The sequence below is a fragment of the Monodon monoceros genome, unplaced genomic scaffold, assembly GCF_005190385.1.
Source record: "Monodon monoceros isolate NGI ecotype Baffin Bay Population unplaced genomic scaffold, NGI_Narwhal_1 Super_Scaffold_3, whole genome shotgun sequence".
In the NCBI taxonomy this organism is placed as follows: Eukaryota; Metazoa; Chordata; class Mammalia; order Artiodactyla; family Monodontidae; genus Monodon; species Monodon monoceros.
Genome location: NW_021703780.1, coordinates 35,622,770 through 35,642,716, shown reverse-complemented (window position 1 = coordinate 35,642,716; position 19,947 = coordinate 35,622,770). Strand labels below are relative to the sequence as shown.

Sequence of the window (19,947 nt, the reverse complement as noted above, 5' to 3'; positions counted from 1 at the left end):
CGTAGATAAGCTCTACAGTTCATGCTGTAAAACTCACAAGTTGTCCATTGTACCATGATGCTTGTTTTTCCATATCACACTGTAAAGGACGCCAACATGATTTCATTTTGTCCACATATTTCTATACTGCCACTGTTGGGATGACTGCTTTAATGAAGACAATTCATTAGCTATTCTCTGCAAATACATCCATGATCTTCATCACCACCCCATCAAATACCATAAGCCACTAGTACAGTGGCAGTATACTAGTCTTGGAGTTGGGGGACAAGGATATTAGGCTCATCCCTGCTAGTAACTAGCTGTGTGTATTATATTGCCATGTTATTTGGAGTTAATATTTTTGGGTCCTCAGTTTCCCCAGATGTAAAATAAAGTTGTTGAACTAAATTCAGTACACTTCAATTTAACAAACATTTATTAGGTTGAGTCGCTTCTCTGCAAAGCCTCAAGATAAGTGCTGTCAAGAATACAAAAATGAATAGGGGATAAACACCAAGGTCCTACTGTAGAGCACAGAGAACTATAGTCAATACCCTATGATAAACCATAATGGAAAAGAATATAAAAAAAGAATATATATATATACATATATATATATAACTGAATCACTTTGCTGTACAGCAGTAATTAACACAACATTGTAAATCAACTATACTTCAATTTTTAAAAATTAATAGGACAAGTTCCTGCCCTCTAGATGCACAGAATCTAGTTGGAGAGATATAGCCGACACATAGTTTGTGATGCAAGCCATAGTAGATGTACAGAGGAATGTTGTGCTGTGGGTTTTAACTGACAAACTGGTTTAGGAAGACTTTCTGAAAGTGGTGGTATTTCCGTAGCAGTTTTTCAAGAAACTTTCTCAAATAAGTAGTTTAAAAACACATTTTTAATGCAATTCTAAGTACAGTGTGTGATTCTGTACAAGATCAAAAAAGAATGCTACAGGGCTTCCCTAGTGGCGCAGTGGTTGAGAATCCACCTGCCAGTTCAGGGGACACGGGTTCGAGCCCTGGTCCAGGAAGATCCCACATGCCGCGGAGCAACTAAGTCCGTGTGCCACAACTATTGCGCCTGCGCTTTAGAGCCCGCGAGCAACAACTACTGAGCCCACATGCCACAACTACTGAAGCCCATGCGCCTATAGCCTGTGCTCTGCAAAAAGAGAAGACACCACAATGAGAGGCCTGCGCACCGCAACGAAGAGTAGCCCCCGCTCGCCGCAACTAGAGAAAGCCTGCGTGCAGCAATGAAGACCCAATGCAGCCAAAAATAAATAAATAAATTTTTTTAAGAAGTAATATTTTAAAAATGCTATAAAGAATGCTTTTGAGACAATTCAATTTACTCTATATTTAGCAAGAGTATTATATCCATGTTAAATATTCTGAGTTTGAAAATTGCACTATGGTTGTATAAGAGAATGTCCTGTTGCCTAGGAGATGTGTTAAAGTTTTTACAGATAAAGTATCATGACACATGCAAACAGTTCAGCAGTAATAATAACAGTAATGATAAAAAGTATTATATAGAAATAGTGATAAAGCAAAATGTTATTTGAGGAATCTAAGTGAAGGGTATATGAGAGTTCATTGTGCCGGTCTTGTAACTTTTCTGAAAGTTTGAAATTGTTTTCAAAGTATAATTTTAAGACTATATTATTTATGTAGGAAAGAGTATACCTTCCAGACATCCAATTTAGCCCCTCTGGTAGAAGATGCAAAAAAATGGAAAATAGATTTGTATTGGCAGTTGGCTATGTCAAAGCAGGTACCTGGTGTTCCTATAGTCAGGTCCCAGCTCAGGAGCTCCATTTGGCTTGAGTAGCCTCTTGGTTACTTGGTATTAATGCTTCTTTGTTTCTAGCCCTTCTGACTGCAAATGAAGTTAGCATTTCTGACTGAGGCGGTATGTGGGAACAGGGCCAAGAGAATGGGACACTCTTAATTTAAAAAAACTTAAAGCTGGGAAGAGAGCTGAGCAAAATTATTTTAGCAGGTTTATCTCATGCATGCCAGTTTAAGTGCTATGGAAACTTAATGCTAGTGGGCATAATCTTTAAAAAACTGTCCAGAGAAACAAAAATACAAATAGATAGATTTGACTAACGATAGTGTCATTTGAATGGCACTTTGGTTTAAACTTTTAAAAATGAATAATAAACACTAGTAGGTTGCATTTGCCATAATAACTGGTAATTACAGTTCTGATATTTTTTTTTAATAACAGGAGTTAGAGTCTGAGAGGGTTAAACTTTTGGAGGATGTGACTTTTAATAAGCGGAAGATGAAAGAACTTGAAGATAACCTTCTCTACAAATTAAGTGCTACAAAAGGTATTGTGTTATTAAGAAATAATCACATAATGGATTGTGAATAAATAAGGATTTCCTGTACCCTCTTTTCAGCGCTCTCATGATTACAGATGTTAGGAAACAGTTGAGTTATCCACGCAAAAACAAGCGAGGCAATTTCCACCTAGACATTACAGAGGGACTGCAGAGAATCTGATATCTGAATTAGCAACCAGCATCTGAGCATTTGATAATAACACAGTTTTCTTGATATAATTGCTCTCTCCCGAGAAAAATAAGGGCTCACAATACAGCTAGGTAACTCACAATAGGCTAATTTGCTTGCCAAAAGGAGACTAATGTGCTCAATCTATTTTGTGTTTTTTAGATTGACTCTTTCATTTGGTGTTGAAATGCAATTGCCACAGTGGGTTATGATGTGTGTAATGTTGTCAGAGACACTTGAGCAGCCCAGGCTCAGTCACTCTGGACTTGACCTCCCACTTAGAAGTCAGGGATAGGTTCTCCTCTGGGCAGTCAGATCATCGTACCACCCCCTGGGATATATTGTTCTGTAGTAGGCAAATTACAGCAACCTAAATTCTGCCATTCATTAGCAATCTAATGATGAATACTTCCCAAAAGCACTTTAACCCTTGGATTTAAAAACAAAAAAACTTAACCTCCCAGAAGTACATTAAGTGTTACTCTCACAGCAGTCTCCAGCACTTTAAGGTGACCTCATGGAAAAGGCCTTTTATCTGCCTTCATTGCACTGCTTGTGCTGACGAGTTGTCTGTCTCTTGGTCCATGACATCTCCCAGCCATTTGATGCCTCTGGGCATTGTAAATATTACCAAGAAGGACTGACTGAGGATCCAGCCAAGAGTGTGAGGTTAGTCACAATTTGGACTTCCCTAGCAGACCTAGCGTGCCCATCAGAGCAACTAACTCAGCACCTTCCAGAAACACCCACCTGCTTCTAGGTAGGCCAGAGCACCGCTCTCTGCAGATATCATGACCGTTATCTCAGCACCTCCAGAGCACCTTTTTGTGTCTTAAAATTGAGATTTTTTTTTTTTTTTTTGCGGTACGTGGGCCTCTCACTGTTGTGGCCTCTCCCGTTGCGGAGCACAGGCTCCGGACGTGCAGGCTCAGTGGCCATGGCTCTCAGGCCCAGCCGCTCCACGGCATGTGGGACCTTCCCGGACCGGGGCACGAACCCGTGTCCCCTGCATCGGCAGGCGGACTCTCAACCACTGTCCACCAGGGAAGCCCTTAAAATTGAGATATTTTTATTTCTGTGTTTATCATCATAGACATGTTATGTCTGTTAAAAACAATAATGAAGAGTAAAACTAAAAATAAAATGAGGATTTTTCTTCCTGGTTAGACACTTCCACTATCTCCTAACTCGTTAGAGACATAGAAGGACCAGAGTTCTCAATGTCAAGGACTGTTGAACTAAAGCAGGAGTAGAGAAAGTACGATTCACCTGTAAGCTGGTGTGTAACTCACACTGCGAGACAAGTGGGAAGGAAAAGGCTGTGATACTGTGAGGGGAACCATCAAGATGATAATGGAGGTGAAAGCCACGTCATAGGAACAGCTGAAACCACTGGGACTGGAGGGAGATGTGGATTTTCTTCAGACGTTTGAAGACCAGATTTGTGGGCTGCCTTGAGAATTGCCTTTTGCAGATTTTCAGGCAGAGTGGGGGACAAACCCTAGGCAGGAATGTTTAGAACGGATTCAGGCATCGGATGCCTGGTTAGACTGGAAGCCTCTCATGTCTTAAGATTCTGCCCTTCCATCCTGTGGGCTTTGAAGAAGTTAAGTTGAAAATTAACGCGGTGATTTCAGAAGTGATGCATCTCGTTTCGCGGCTTTCCCGTCTTGTGTTCCACAGCTTTCCTATTTGGTTTTTAGGTTCCTTGGTAGATGACGAATCTCTCATCGGTGTCCTCCACACCACCAAGCAGACAGCAGCTGAAGTAAGTGAAAAACTACACGTGTCCGCGGAAACAGAGATCAAGATTAACACGGCCCAGGAGGAGTTCCGGCCCGTGGCCACCCGAGGCAGCATCCTCTACTTTCTCATCACAGAGATGAGCATGGTCAACATCATGTACCAGACCTCGCTGGCCCAGTTCTTGAAGTTATTTGACCAGTCCATGGCCAGGTGGGGCCTCACTACCTTGCCCCCCAAATTTTGTGTGTATTCCTACCTACTCTCTTAGAAATGGATTTTTACCTCTTTGATTTTTAAAACATATTGCAGGTCTGAGAAGTCTCCACTGCCTCAAAAGAGAATTACAAATATTATTGAGTATCTGACATATGAAGTTTTTACATATTCTGTCAGAGGCTTGTATGAGAACCACAAGTTCCTCTTTGTACTCCTCATGACCTTAAAAATCGATCTTCAGAGAGGAACAGTGAAGCACAGAGAGTTTCAGGCTCTCATTAAAGGTGAAGGGTTTGGGATATGGATGTGCTATGTAAAGGAGATTGCTTTAGGTATGCTCTTTGATGTCCTGTAGACCCATTCTTGTAATACCCGGAGGAATTAAGTTCTAATGGAAGTGAAGTTCTTTATGTATACCTGTTCCCCCACCTCCCCCTCCGGTTTCCATTCATTTTATTCTGGTTACTCAAGATGATTGATTTCAGGTCTGTGTTAACTCTGCAGTTTTTAGTTATGTAATTAAATTAAGTTTGAGCATTGTTGCTTATGAATAGGAGACCCAAATGCCAAAGGGGAAAATAGTGATTCAGGTGATGATCTTTCTGCTACTGCAAGAGACCAATTCCTTAAGCAAGGGGTTATAATGACGTTTAAGACTGTAACAAAAAGCACACTTGTATTTTATATTTGAAGAGAGCCCGGCTCATTGCTTATCTCCATGTTAAAAGTATAATTAAGGAGACAAAAGAGTGGTATTTTCATTCAATTCAGTTAAACAAGTATTTATTGAGCATATACTAGGCAAACCTGCCATACTGGTGTTTGGGATACAAGGAAAAAACAGACATTGCTTTAAAAGAAATAAAAGTCTCATAGTTCAAATAAAGATAATTGAAAAAAACCCTGCAAAATAAGGCAGAATAACCTGTGTTATAAGAGAGCTAAAAACAAAGTGTTATATCTAAAAGGAAGGAGAGATTACATGTGGTTGGTGAGATCAAGAAAAGCTCCTTGGAAAATATGCCTTTGCAGGTTAAGCCAGGAATTTTTCAGGTTATTTGATACCTGGGGAAAATAGTCCAATCTTTTTCTTATTTTTTTTTGATCTTTATAAGTAGTTTAATAAATCATCTTCTGGCAGCCCTTCTCCCCCAAAAGAAGAAAGTGACATTTGAAATGGACCATGGATGATAGGTAGAAATGAAGAAAACTTCCATGCTAAGACAGAACAGCATGGAAAAAGAAATGAGTGGAGTATGTACATTGGTGAGCCTTGGTTCCTAGAGGAAGGATTTCTTGGTCTGATAAGAAATAAGGAGTTGTGTAAGGTAGTGATGTGATCCTTTTATTGTTCTTTAGGAAGGTTACTCTGGCAGACGTGTGTAGGATTCGAGAAAAGTGCTTTAAGGGAGTCTGTTATAAGCTTCCCAACCACAGGAAATGCGTTCCCATCCTAGGGTGAAGACAATGGGAATATAAAGGAAGACACAAATATGAGAGATCATGAAAGTAAAATGACAAAGGACTGGGTGTGAGAGCCAAGAGAGGGTCAGAAATGAGTCTAAGATTTCTGCTCTGTGCAAAGATTTCTGGTCTGGATGGTTGAAAGAAGAGCTACTTTGAGAAGTGTCAGAGTGGGGGCATAATGCATGTGATTTGGGGACCTAGTTTTAGTCAGGATAAGCCAGGTTTTGTGGCCATAAAAACAATCCTCAAATTTCAGCATAACAAAAGTATACTTCTCCTTTACTCTCTATCTGACATGCTTGTCATGGTCGCCCAGGAGTCCAAATTGCTTCCATAATTACTATGGAAGAGGGACAGGGTGTGGCAAATTGTGCGCTGGCTCTTAAAGGTTACCCCACAAGTGACACACGTCACGCTCATATTTCATTAGCCAAGGTAAGATGCATGGCCACATCGAAATTCAAAGAGAGCAGGGAAGTGCCCCAGAGCCACATCCAACATGGAAGCTGCATCACAGCATCGGTGGAGGGTAGTGGATAGATGGATAAGCCTAAGGTTTGGCAGGCGGGAGTGTGGTTGTGGAAATGCGGAGAGGGCTGGTGCACAGTGAGGGTCTGGGGTTCAAACCAAGAAGTTGCAGGACAGGGGGACTTTATAACTAGCGACAAAGTACCAGCCTCTGTGGACTGCAGCCTAATGCCCCCATAGGTCAGACAGGATTTGTCGTGGCTCAGAGGATCCCAGCCTGTGACTGGGACAAGTGAAGCCTAGGAGGCAGCATGTAGATCTGAGGCATCCTCCCCATCAAGACACAAACCCACCCCACCTCACCTCTCCCTGCCCAGCACACCCAGCCAAGCCAGAGCTATTCCCTGAAAGAGACTGGATTCTTCAAAAGTCTTTAAATCAGAGGAGACCAAGAAACGCAGCAACACAGTGGGGAGGGAATTTGTGAGGAGGATTTGATTTGTCACAGAAAAATAAAGAAGGTTGCACATCTGAACTGTGGTTAGAGCACATCTGTGACTCCATTTCATGAAACTGGAGTCAGGGAGAACTGGATTGTATAGGATCAGGAGAGTCAGTGAGAGGAGTTTGGATTTAATTAAGTTGGCGATAGAGAGCCATCGAATGTTTTATGAGCAGGGAAGTAGCATGAGCAGTGCTTTAGAAGATTAATTTGGGATTTTATGATAGGTGGATTGTCAGTACAGTCAGCACTGTCAAGCACAGTAAAAGAGTTTTTAAAAAAATCAAAACTGGTTTATTGTACAGTTTGTATTAGTTTTGAACTGGCTTACAGCTTGACCAAATTATTTTTTAAAAGATGGTAGGCCTTGGGACTCCCCTGGTGGTCCAGTGGTTAAGACTTCACCTTCCAATACAGGGGGTGCAGGTTTGATCCCTGGTCGGGGAGCTAGGATCCCATATGCGTCCCGGCCAAAAAACCAAAGCATAAAACAGCATATTGTAACAAATTCAATAAAGACTTTAAAAATGGTCCACATTTTAAAAAATTCTAAAAAAAAAAAAGATGGTACGACTTTGTTTTTAATGTTTTTTTACAAAGTTAACAAATATGGCCCTTAGATCATTGACATTTTTTATCATTTTGAACTCAGTACTTAAGGGGGAAAGAAGAAAGACTTATTTGTCATAGCAGAAATGTTTGATTTCCCTTTGTATTAATTCCTACTAGTTTTCTGCAATATTTGGAAGGTGCCTTTGACTTTCTTCTTCAACCGAGAATGTCAGAACACTTTGAAAAATGAAATAGATACCAGGGGCAATCCTGCACTGTAGCGTAATGGATACACCTGTTTCCCCTGCCTGATTATTCTAGAAAAATATCATCTTTCTTTTATTGTAAACCATGTACAGAAAGACACATTAGAGGGTATTCTCTTGCCTTCCAGGTTGGATTGGACCTGAGCCTTCCAAGACAGAGAGTTAGTGTCAAAATAACAGCTAATGATTACGTAGCTCTTACTCTGGGCCATGACTATTGTTGGCTTTCTACATACATTCATTTCTTTAATCTTCACAGCAATCAACCTGATGGATTCTATTATTACGCTCATTTGGCAGAAGAGAGAACTGAGAGAAACTGAGTTTTTGTCCAAGTTTATGCAGCTAGCAAGTGGCAGAGCCAGGATATTTGGGGGAACGGGATGGGCTGTGATTGTTCTGGGTTAGTTTAGGTGCATGATATGTTGGAAACACTGATGTAGCTTAAATATCTTCTCCTGATGTCTTTGAGGTATATGTTTACATGAAATCACTGTGAGGGGGAAACAACCAAGAAGAAAAGGTACGCATCTACCTCTGTGTTAGAGGAGAGAATCCCTTAAATCTGCAGGTGACTTACTCTAGGGCTTGCTTCTCCTATGGTAAACTCAGTGTTAGCAGAAATGGTGCTAGAATAAGGTCTTTTCACGTGGTTGCTGCGGGGGGTGGGGGCATGTGGGAGGAAGATTTACAGGTTCTAAAGGTGTTGTGGCACTCAGAGCCCCTGACTCCACGGTGGAGCAAAGGGATTTACACGAAAGGAGTACTTCAGCTCATTCACCTTCTCAGGAAGATGCTGGAGGGGAGAGCAGAGACCTGTAGTCCCCTCCACCCGCCACCTCCCCTGTTTTTGTCCCCGGGTTGATAAGTGAAGTGGAGGGATTTGATGAGTTCTTCAGGAGGGTTATAGAATTTAAAAGTTCAAGAACCACTGTTTGGCATACATCTGAATTAAACAACAGAGCTGGAATTATTATGATAAAACATTGCTAAAGACATGCAATAGAGGAATTTTGAAAGTGCAGATATAATCACACATCTTGGTGGAGATTGTCACACTGAATATGCTCATTTGACTTGTGATTTGCTTCAAAGTACAATCCAGTGCTATCACTCACATTCTCCACTCGACTCGGTGAGAGCAGGAGCCCTGTTGGGTTTCCTCTGCTTTATCCCCAGTGCCTGGAATATGCCAGATACATAGAGGTGGCTCAGTGAATGTTTGTTGAATAAATGAATGAATAAATGATTTGAACATTAACTACCCCCTTAAAAACCTTAAAAACCCACAGATGTATTATACTCCTCTCTTCCTCTTTCCCTCCATCCCTTCGTCTATCCATTTATCCGTCTTTTTGACCTGATAAAAAATATTTCAATAGTATTGAGTATCAAACTTCTGGAGGAGTGATGACTAAGAAATGACTTTTAAAATCACACATGAAAAGATCAACTGATTCATTGATATCAAAATTATAAATTTCAGATAGTTAAAAAGCAATAAAAAGGCAAACATCTGCAACCACCTGAGAAAAATTCTTTGCAGGGAAAAATGACAGGGAGTTGCTATCTGTATAAGATGGTATAAATCACTAACACTTGAAGGAACTGTACCAAAAAAAGGTAACCACATTTTCTATAACGTGATTATTTTCCAATTTTCCCATTTTTGTGTGTGATATGGTTATCTCGTTTTTTATTATTTGGAAAATAAATTTCTAAAAAATAGAGCACAAGCTGACCTGATTCCCACTGATGCCTTTCCACAGGGGGAGCAGCTCTAGATCTGAAAGCCTGCCCTCCCAAACCGTTTCGCTGGATCCTTGATATGACCTGGCTGAATCTTGTGGAACTGAGTAAACTTCCACAATTTGCAGAAATTATGAACCAGGTAATAAAGGGCTGGACAAAAGTACAGATCTGTAAACCCAAACACACCTGGGCCATTTAAACTGGGGCCTCCTGGTGACAAACCCTTCACCCAGAGGAGTCAACACACTTGTGTAGCTTTAAGGCGCTGTGGCTCTCCTGGGGGGTTGGGGGCGGTGGACAGAAGGATATCCCAAGGAATCTTTTCACAGGTGCAGGCAACTGTCTTTACTTCTGTGTGGTGGGCATGGATCATTTATAACCTGCTTGAGTTGCTGTCAGAATCAGAACCCTTTTATTCTGGGTGGGTGGACCCTTTTATTGTAGACTCCATGTTTTCACTGCCTATGATTAAATAATTTGAGCAAATTTGAATGTGAGGCAAGCGAAGAGGTTGAGGTCCTCTTATAAAAAATCAGTCATTTCAGTGGTGAAAATATTTATAAAATAGTGAAGTTATAATGGTGAAACAGACCCCGATTTACCTGTTTTTCTTATCTGAAAATGTAAATTGGTTATTGTGGATTAGTTGTTGATTCAACTCTCACCGGAAAACAATTATGCAACTCAGAATAAAGACAGTTGTTTATTACTGAGGTCTGTTGGTTACGACTGTGTGTCACCAGTGGAGGGCCTGCAGTTTCCCAGTGTCAAATGCTGATAATCGTCTTTTTTACGGTTGCTGGTGATGGACAAAGTGAGTGATTGGTAGCCTTATCCCTAGGCTGAGGATGGCAGAAGCCTCGCACTGTCACCATGTGATTCCCTCCCCTCCACAAACATCCTATCCCCCACCCAAGAGTACACTAGGTGTGTCTGTTTAGGGGTACTTCTGGAACATTATGTATTCTTTACCCATTCACCATGGTTGGGTCAGAGTCAACTGGATAAAGTCCCTGGACTATATCTGTGGTGGACAGTAAGCTTTGTTTTGTACTACAGCTACACCTGAGTCTTCCAAGTCCAAACAAATACTTTGAAAAAAAAAAAAGTGGTCTGGGTCTGGTCCGAGACTGGGCAAAGGCGGCCTTCAAGTACCACTGGAAAAAAGCACCCCTCTGCTGACGGGTTATATTAATATAAGGATATACAGTATCATTTGCCTCGGTCAGTTAGATTTTAAGTACCCTTGGTGTAGAATCTGGTGGCTACTACTGCTTACTATGGGTAGGTACTTTGCAACAATAATAACTGTGCAAGGGAAGTATTAGTGACACGATTTATAGATGAGATAACTGAGACTCAAAGAGGTTAAGCACTTGCCCAAGGCCACATAGCCCATAAATGGTAAAGCTGTAATTTGAGCCCGTGCTCATGACACCATGAGTTATTTCTGTCCAACTTCTTTTACACCATTGGATGGGCCAGAAGGGAAGAGGAAGAGTTGTTCTCCACAAACTTGCAGAAGTTTGCCATCAGGGCGACCTGCCATCAGATGGCCAAGAGTTTGGCCTGTCTGCGGGAGGGGGGGGAGGAAACAGGGGATCAATCTCCTAGCTGAGTGGGTGTCAGAAATTGAAACAAAAATAGCCTCAAAGAGCAGCTGCCCTGCCTTGGCATCCCAGGCCAAACTGTTTAACACCTGGAGGTGGCTTTGCTAGCAGCGAGGGCCAGGAATGGGAAATGCAGGAGCAAGGGGCTGGGAGTTATCCTATCACAGATGCAGCTCGCCCTGAAAGCTTTATATGGTAGAGTCAAAATTAGCAGATGGAAGGCCAGTAGGTTGAGAATACGCACCCTGTTTCTTCTTGGAATTCCTTCTCTTTAGCAGCCAGTGTGGAGGAGACCTGCAGGGGGCGCTCTGGGCAGCAGAGCACAGGTGCCAGTGCAGTAGGGTGGGGCTACAGCAGCACCCAGGCCGTCCAAGCCCTGTGCCAGGCAGATTATTTTGGCAGCAGCCAACTAGGGAGAGCCGCTGCAATCTTCAGAGAAAGATGGCAGCTGTGAAACATTTCAGAAATTCTCCTCCATCTTTTAGCATCCCAGGGACAAAGTTGGAGCAACTGATTTACAGAGCAATTGTTTTGTTATTAACTTGCACCCTGTCTGTATCCTAGATGATGAATTGCTTGTATGGTGTGGACTTTGGGCAGTTATTTAACCTCTCTGTGCCTCAGTAAAAAGTGGGGATAATAGAAGTAAAAGTACAGTCCTTGGGTCTGGCACATAGTATCTGCTATATAAATATTTGCTATTAGTGCTTGCCATGGCTTTTAAAACATGCTTCAGACACTGTCTAAATAATCCAGCCTGATTGTTGCTGAGGAGCAGCGTCAGGCTCACCGATCTATAGTTTCTGTAATTAGTTTTGACAGCACTTGGACTTCAGAGAGCATCCTTTAATACCTCTGAAAACCTGTGGTTCTTTCCATGCTTCTGAAAGAACAGGTGTTTGAGACCAGCTCTTGGAGAGACTTCATCCATTCTTAGGTTTAAGGTCTCAAGGTGGGGGGATGACTAGGAGAATAAAAGTTTTGATTTTGTCATCTATCACTAGTTTAAGTAGAGGTCCACATGTAGAGGTTTGGGTATCAAAGTGGTCTGTGTCAGTGGTTCTCATCCAAGGGCAACCTGGTGCCACACCCCAGAGTGCATTGACAATTCTGGAGACCTTTTTTATTGCCACAAATCAGGGGCAGAGGTGCTCCTGGTGACTAGTGGATAGAGCCAGGGATGCTGCTAAACAACGTAAAATGCACAGCACAGCCTCTCTCAACACTAAATTAATCTGGCCCTAAATGCCCATAGTGCGGAGGTTGAGAAACCCTGGTCTATGTTTTTTCCTGCCCAGTCGTTTAGCGTAATTGATACATAGTCCTAATTTTAGCAAATAACGTAGAAGAGCAATGGAAAAACTGAAAGGGAATCATAATATCCAATCTATCTGAGTCACTGGTTCTGAAGAAAAATGTAAACTGTGTGGTTATGTTTAAAAAATTAGCTGCCTATAAAGAATGACCTTCTCAGGTTATTCAATTTTAGTTGCATATATTCCTGGGGCCCACTAATCAGCTTATTTATTTTAGATATCTCGTAATGAGAAGGGATGGAAAATCTGGTTTGATAAAGATGCTCCAGAGGAGGAAATCATCCCTGATGGATATAATGACTCACTAGATACCTGCCACAAGCTTTTACTTATCAGGTGAGAATAGGTATTATCAGACCTGGAGCATCACTTTATAGTGTCAAATTACAGATCCCACCTCAGTGAGCTTACTTCACTATGTGCCAGTAGTTACTGTGATAGATGTATGTGCTTCCCAACTGAAGTCTGGGATGGCAAATAAAATGGTGAAAGGTATATTTTGATAACATGTTAATGGTAGTGCTTTTAGCAAAACACGTATGAAAAATATGTTTGTACTATTCACTTTGGTCATCATTTACCATTGAGTGAATCATTTATCGTTGAATTTACTTCTGTAAAAGAATAGATCTCACAGAGTTACAAGGCAATTAGTTTTTAAGCTAAAACCAATAGTATTGTGCTATTGAAACATATAAATGCTGTTTTGGCTGTTAAAGTGGAAGCAAAAGTTTGAAAGTGATGTTGAGGAAGAATATTCTTCCTTTTCTTTCTCACTTTTCATGTTTTCTCAACATGCAGTAGCTCAAAGAAGGATTCTATATTGGAAGATGTGTGTGTGTGTGTGTGTGTGTGTGTGTGTGGCGGGGTGTGTGTGTGTGGTGGGCAACACAGAAGGGTAGAGTTGGGGGAGATGAAACCACCAAAAGAATAACAAAAAGATGTCGGATTATGTTGGAGTTGTTTTTGTCTTTCCTAATGTTATACCCCTGGGTTTTCTTAGAAAAGTTGTTTCCTGGTTGTTGTCACTCTTTGAGAGTGATCAGAGCTGTCAGCAGTGATGACCTCAGGACCTGCAGACTGCAAAATGGCTATTTGTTTTTATTTTATTAGAATAGATGTGTCTTATATCCATCATTTTAAAATTGAATCTATGTCAAATGAATAATGCAATCTACTAACAAAGAAGAATCCATAGAGTTTGTCTGTGATCTAAAAATATCAAATGACATTTATTTAATGTGTCATTGTGTGCAGAACCTGCTACAGTGTAGTCTACACAGATGGTATTAAATAAATGCTTGCTGATCAAGCTACTTCTAACACCATTGACATATTATCTCCCCCTGAAGGCTGTAGAACCTCGAGTATGCAGCAGGCCAGCCCCCATCATGTACTGGACCTGGCAGAGGACACCTCCCCTTGCATCCCTGCTGAGTCCCTGGCATCAAGAGCAGGGCGTGATGTATAGTATTCACTCCATAAATATTTGTCAAAGAATGAATGTGCTCCTGTGTATTAGTTTGAATGAGGAATTGCTTCCCTGAAGCTGATAGCTTAGTTACTAGGGATAATCACTGATGTGTTTTAAAACGAAAATAACTAAAGCTTCAGAGTAGTTGCCGCTTCCTCTGAAAATGAGACGTTTGGATCAGTTGACTTCTAAGTTCCCTTCTAGATTGGCAACAGAACTGGCCCTGACCTACTCCTTGCCAATGCCTAGCATCAAAACTACATGAATAAACTTGCATTCATCCAAGGATAGAAAACATTGCCATCCATCTTACACATATCTGCATAAAGGAGGATTAGCTCACTATCCTTTTGCTAACTAACTATGTGTTCTTTATGTGCTTAGCATTAGATAGAATTTTTAAAACCTGAATTTATTTCCTCTAACATGTGTGCATTTCTAGGTCTTGGTGCCCAGACCGTACTGTTTTTCAAGCAAGAAAGTATATTGCAGATTCTTTGGAGGAAAAGTACACAGAACCAGTTATCTTAAATCTGGAGAAAACTTGGGAAGAAAGTGATACACGAACACCTCTGATATGTTTTCTGTCCATGGGATCTGATCCCACAATTCAAGTTGACGCATTGGCCAAGAAACTGAAGCTGGGTATGATCAGCAACCTATGAAATTTAGCAAAACCTCCATATTGTTGCCTCAAATTTTGCCTTTCATAATTTTATAGCTTATTCTTATAAATATATTGATAAAATTCATAAATATTAGAAAACTATTAAACTCCTTCTTTCCTCCCCTTTCAGATCTCCTGGAGTGTGTGATATAGATATCTTTGTGCAGAGAGGAACACACGCATTTACCATATAGTGATTTTTTTTAACATCTTTATTGGAGTATAATTGCTTTACAATGGTGTGTTAGTTTCTGCTGTGAATCAGCTATACATGTACATACATCCCCATAATCTCCTCCCTCTTGCGTCTCCCTCCCACCCTCCCTATCCCACACCTCTAGGTGGACACAAAGCACCAAGCTGATCTCCCTGTGCTATGTGGCTGCTTACCACTAGCTATCTATTTTACATTTGGTAGTGCATATATGTCCATGCCACTCTTTCACTTTGTCCCAGTTTACCCTTCCCCCTCCCCATGTCTTCAAGTCCATTCTCTACGTCTGCATGGTATATCTCTCCATCTGTTTGTATCATCTTTAATTTCTTTCAGCAGTGTCTTGTAGTTTTCTGCATACAGGTCTTTTGTCTCCTTAGGAAGGTTTATACCTAGGTATTTTATTCTTTTTGTTGCAATGGTAAATGGGAGTGTATCATTCATTTCTCTTTCAGATTTTTCATCATTAGGGTATAGGAATGCAAGAGATTTCTGTGCATTAATTTTGTATCCTGCTACTTTACCAAACTCATTGATAAGCTCTAGTAGTTTTCTGGTAGCATCTTTAGGATTCTCTGTGTATCTGCAAACAGTGACAGCTTTACTTCTTCTTTTCTGATTTGTATCCCTTTTATTTCTTTTTCTTCTCTGATTGCTGTGGCTAGGACTTCCAAAACTGTGTTGAATAATAGTGGTGAGAGTGGGCAACTTTGTCTTGTTCCTGATCTTAGAGGATAAGCTTTCAGTTTTTCACCATTGAGAACAATGTTGGCTGTGGGTTTGTCATATATGGCCTTTATTATGCTGAGGCAGGTTCCCTCTATGCCCACTTTCTGGATGGTTTTTATCATAAATGGGTGGTGAATTTTGTTGAAAGCTTTTTCTGCATCTATTGAGATGATCATATGGTTTTTCCCCTTCAATTTGTTAATGTGGTGTATCACATTGATTGATTTGCATATATTGAAGAATCCTTGCATTCCTGGGATAAATCCCACTTGGTCATGGTCTATGATCCTTTTACTGTGCTGTTGGATTCTGTTTGCTAGTATTGTGTTGAGGAGTTTTGCACTTATGTTCATCTGCGATATTGGCCTGTAGTTTTCGTTTTTTGTGACATCTTTGTCTGGTTTTGGTATCAGGGTGATGGTGGCCTCGTAGAATGAGTTTGGGAGTGTTCCTCCCTTTGCTATATTTTGGAAGAATTTGAGAAGGATAGGTGTTAGCTCTTTTCTCAATGTTTGATAGAATTGCGTGGTTTATTAATGTGCTGAAAATCTGAATGTTGTTGGAATTGCCATTTGGGATCATCCAGGTTCAGCTCATTATAAGTATACCTTGTAGGGTTAATTCATTTATGTCTTCATAAAGATTATCAAAGTGATTGATTATGAATCCCTAAATCTACTCTATGAAATAAAACCTTGAACTTATTATCTAGTTAATGTAAACATGATACAAAATTAATTTAGTCATCTTTAAATGGTTCCCACATGTCCCTCTTCACTAAGAAGTTCCTGTAAACTGTTAGCTTATGGTAGCATGGTCTGTGTTCACCCCTCTTTTCTCATCTGACTTTGCTCTGTTCATTGGCACCACACTGTTCTATATGGATCCATATTTGAATGGCCTCTTTCTTCTGTCTGAACACTGACACCCAATGCAGAGAGCTCCCACGTTCTGTTGGCAAGTACTCATGGTTAAGTCTCATTAACCACCTTTAAAGTAGGATGTTTTGCTCTGACATTCACTGCAGCATGCCAGTCATCTGCGTTAGTCTAAGAATGGTGCTTCTCTCATAGCCTTGGAGTTAGCAAATCTCTTTGAGATCGACTCCTCCATGGATCTTTGTCCAGTTGCTTTTATGCCCCACTTCTCTCTGCATATAGATCCCTTTTTTTCTGTCTTGCCATAACCGAACTCCATGTGACAGAACTCATGGCTTCTGTTGGCTCATGAGCTTCACTACCTACATGTTCAGTATGTTCAGCACTCGCAGTGTTACCGAACCCAAACTTGGGTCCACTCACCTGCCATGCAGCAAAGCCAACTTACTGACCCACGTTGTGGTGAAGGAAAGTACAGTGTTTATTGCAGGTTCCAAATAAGGAGAATAGGCAGTTCATGCTCAAAAGGCTTTCAGGGAAGGGTTTTTAAAGGTGACATTTGGAGTGAGAGCTGCAGGATGCATGACTTTCTTCTGATTGGTTGATAGTGAGGTAACAGGGTGGTGTTTCGGAAATCTTAATCGTCAACCTCTGGTTCCAGCCAGTCTGGGGTCTCCATGCTTGTGGTCTTCATGTAGTCACCATCCTCCATCTGGATGGGGGTTTTAGTTTCTTCCTAATAACTCAAAGGTATGCATCAGATTGTTATGTATATTCCTTAAGGAGGACCTAGGACTTTGTTTTATCACTGACTGTTGTTTAATCTGTCATCACTTTTCTTGCTTAACTGCTTTTCCTTTGTTTCTGTATCCCTCACTTCCCCTGTGTTTTGGAACTCAGGAAAGGCCTATGAGACTAAAGCACTTTTCAAAAAACAGGGAACACAGAGGGGCTTTTGTACCTGGGATGGCCCCATGGGGTCCTGCTTGGTTTCACCAGGGAAATTCCCATTACTCTTGGTCCCAGGTCCAAATATCCAAGGAAGAAGTTCATTGGTTTTGCTTTGGTCATGTCTCCTTTCTGGGCCAATCAGTGAACTGCTGCTTTGTAAATGGGTCCATAGCAAGAACCACATATATGGAGGGCATTTCTTAAAATGGGATACTGTTCCTAGAAGAAGGACAGTTCCCACTAGAGTTACCCTTTCAAGTTTACCTCAAAATAATGCTGTTGTCTAGGACAAGGGTTTAAGAACAGAATTAAGAAATTAACTCAAGGTCTCCTTTGGGAGAAATTATAACTATAACTTTAAATAAATACATAAGGCCAGAATGGTGCTATCACCTCATATTATTATATGTTATCACACTGCTTTGCTTGGCAATTTGGTGATTCCATTTCTTGGTACTACTTTAGTTTTTCCAGAAATTGTTCAAGCTTCTATTGGTTGCCTTGTTAGGAAACACAGTAGATGTAATTTTGACACTGAAGGATCCAGTGAATTTTATAAAGAACTCTTTGCTCATTTTTAAGGAATGTTAGGAAGCATCATGCTGTTCACTGCTTTGGGTTAAAAAATCCCCCAGATAGCTGTGAAAATGAAAGCATTATGTAGACAGAATGACATATTAATCTCATCTCAACTAGAGATATTTTATTTGGATAACTGGATAATAGATAATCATAGAATTCTCAAGGTGAATAGGATTCTGGAAATCCTGAAATCCAAGTACCTTATTTTACAGCTGGGGAAAGTAAGGTCTGGAGATAAGGCCAGAGAGCTAGTTGGTGACATGTCTGATTCAGGACTTAATCCCTGGGCTTCGAAATCCCACTTCAGTGGTCTTTCTCTTTTATTCCCTCTCACTGCCTTTAGTGGATGAATTAAACAGTTACCTGACAGCAATTTGAGGGATGGGACCAAATCAGATAGGTTTTTGTAGAAAAGAGAAGAAGGAAACTTCTCACTGTGGAACCTGTCAGGCTCTGTGGTGAGCGATTCAGAGAAGATAAAGTCTGCACAAAAACACTGGGTGCCTGGGAAAGAGGGAGAAAACAGATGGATTTAGCATTAGAAAATCCTACTAGGAGCTTGGGTGAAGGAGAAAGGGGTCCCAAGGAAGGATGGATTTGAAAATAGAATCCAAACATGAATGAAAAAGGACAAACAAATATAAAATATAAGCCCACAAATATATAAAAGTAGGAATGAGAAAACGGGTATAACAAAGTATACAGATGAAAATAGTCAAATAATAAGATAATGGTATATAATTACAGTAATAAAGTTTTAAAATCTCATTAAAATGGACATTTGTAGAAAAATATAAATTTACAAAATTTTCTCAGAAAAGGTTGAAAAACCTGAATAGATGAATAATCAAGATGAAAAAAATTAGAAGTTTTAAAATTATTACCTCAGCAAAGACACTGGGCTTGGATGATTTTTTTGCTAAGTCCTTTAAAACTTTGACTGCTATATTCCATTCCATAACACATAAAAAGAGGGTATATTGGGGCTTCCGTGGTGGCGCAGTGGTTGACAGTCCGCCTGCCAATGCAGGGGACGTGGGTTCGTGCCCTGGTCCGAGAAGATCCCACATGCTGCGGAGTGGCTGGGCCCATGAGCCATGGCCACTGAGCCTGTGCATCTGGAGCCTGTGCTCTGCAACGGGAGAGGCCACCAACAGTGACAGGCCCACGTACCGCAAAAAAAAAAAAAAAAAAAAGAGGATACATTTTCCTCTTTATTTTAAGGGAATAGCATTATCCTGGTATCAAAAACAGACCAAGATAGTCACTGCATAAAAGAAAAAAAAACACAGATTGATCCTACTTATCAATATAAATGTAAGGACCTTAACCAAAATGCAAGCAGGAAGAATTCTGCAAAACATTAAAATAACATGCAGAAATTAATAATGTGCCTTGACCAAGTAGGATGCATAGACAAATCTGAGAAAGATACAGTATTAAGAAATCTCATCACAGGAGTAAGTGAATGACTTTTCCTTAAGTTATCATATTATTACCTCAAAAAATGCTAAAAAGGCATTTTATAAAAATTCAACATTCGTATTTGGTTTTTAAAAAATGGGAATAGGGACTTCCCTGGTGGTGCAGTGGTTAAGGATCTGCCTGCCTATGCAGGGGACACGGGTTTGAGCCCTGCTCCGGGAAGATCCCACATGCAGCAGAGCAACTAAGCCTGTGTGCCACAACTACTGAGCCTGCACTCTACAGCCCACAAGCCACAACTACTGAAACCCACACGCCTAGAGCCCGTGCTCCACAACAAGAGAAGCCACTGCAATGAGAAGCCCACACACCACAAGGAAGAGTAGCCCCTGCTCGCCACAACTAGAGAAAGCCTGTGTGCAGCAACGAGGACCCAATGGAGCCAAAACTAACTAAATAAATAAATAAATGGGAATAGAAGAATATTGTAATAATATGACAATGAATATGAACTTCAGACAACTTCATGCTTTTTGGTGAACAACTAGAGACATGCCCGTTAAAGTCAGGAACAAGATGAAGATGTCTGCTATCACCACTTTCATTTAGT

At 40.7% G+C, this 19,947-nt stretch overlaps 1 protein-coding gene across 1 annotated transcript in view; it reads left to right on the top strand.

Annotated features, from left to right (window-relative positions):
• DNAH8 (dynein axonemal heavy chain 8) overlaps positions 1 to 19,947 on the top strand; it is a 323,816-nt gene that overhangs the window by 219,125 nt on the left and 84,744 nt on the right. The window contains exons 77-82 of the mRNA XM_029243162.1: positions 2,233 to 2,338; positions 4,226 to 4,478; positions 4,578 to 4,768; positions 9,509 to 9,630; positions 12,635 to 12,753; positions 14,334 to 14,536. Of these exons, the coding sequence (XP_029098995.1) occupies positions 2,233 to 2,338; positions 4,226 to 4,478; positions 4,578 to 4,768; positions 9,509 to 9,630; positions 12,635 to 12,753; positions 14,334 to 14,536 (994 nt within the window). The remainder of the gene's footprint in view (positions 1 to 2,232; positions 2,339 to 4,225; positions 4,479 to 4,577; positions 4,769 to 9,508; positions 9,631 to 12,634; positions 12,754 to 14,333; positions 14,537 to 19,947) is intronic.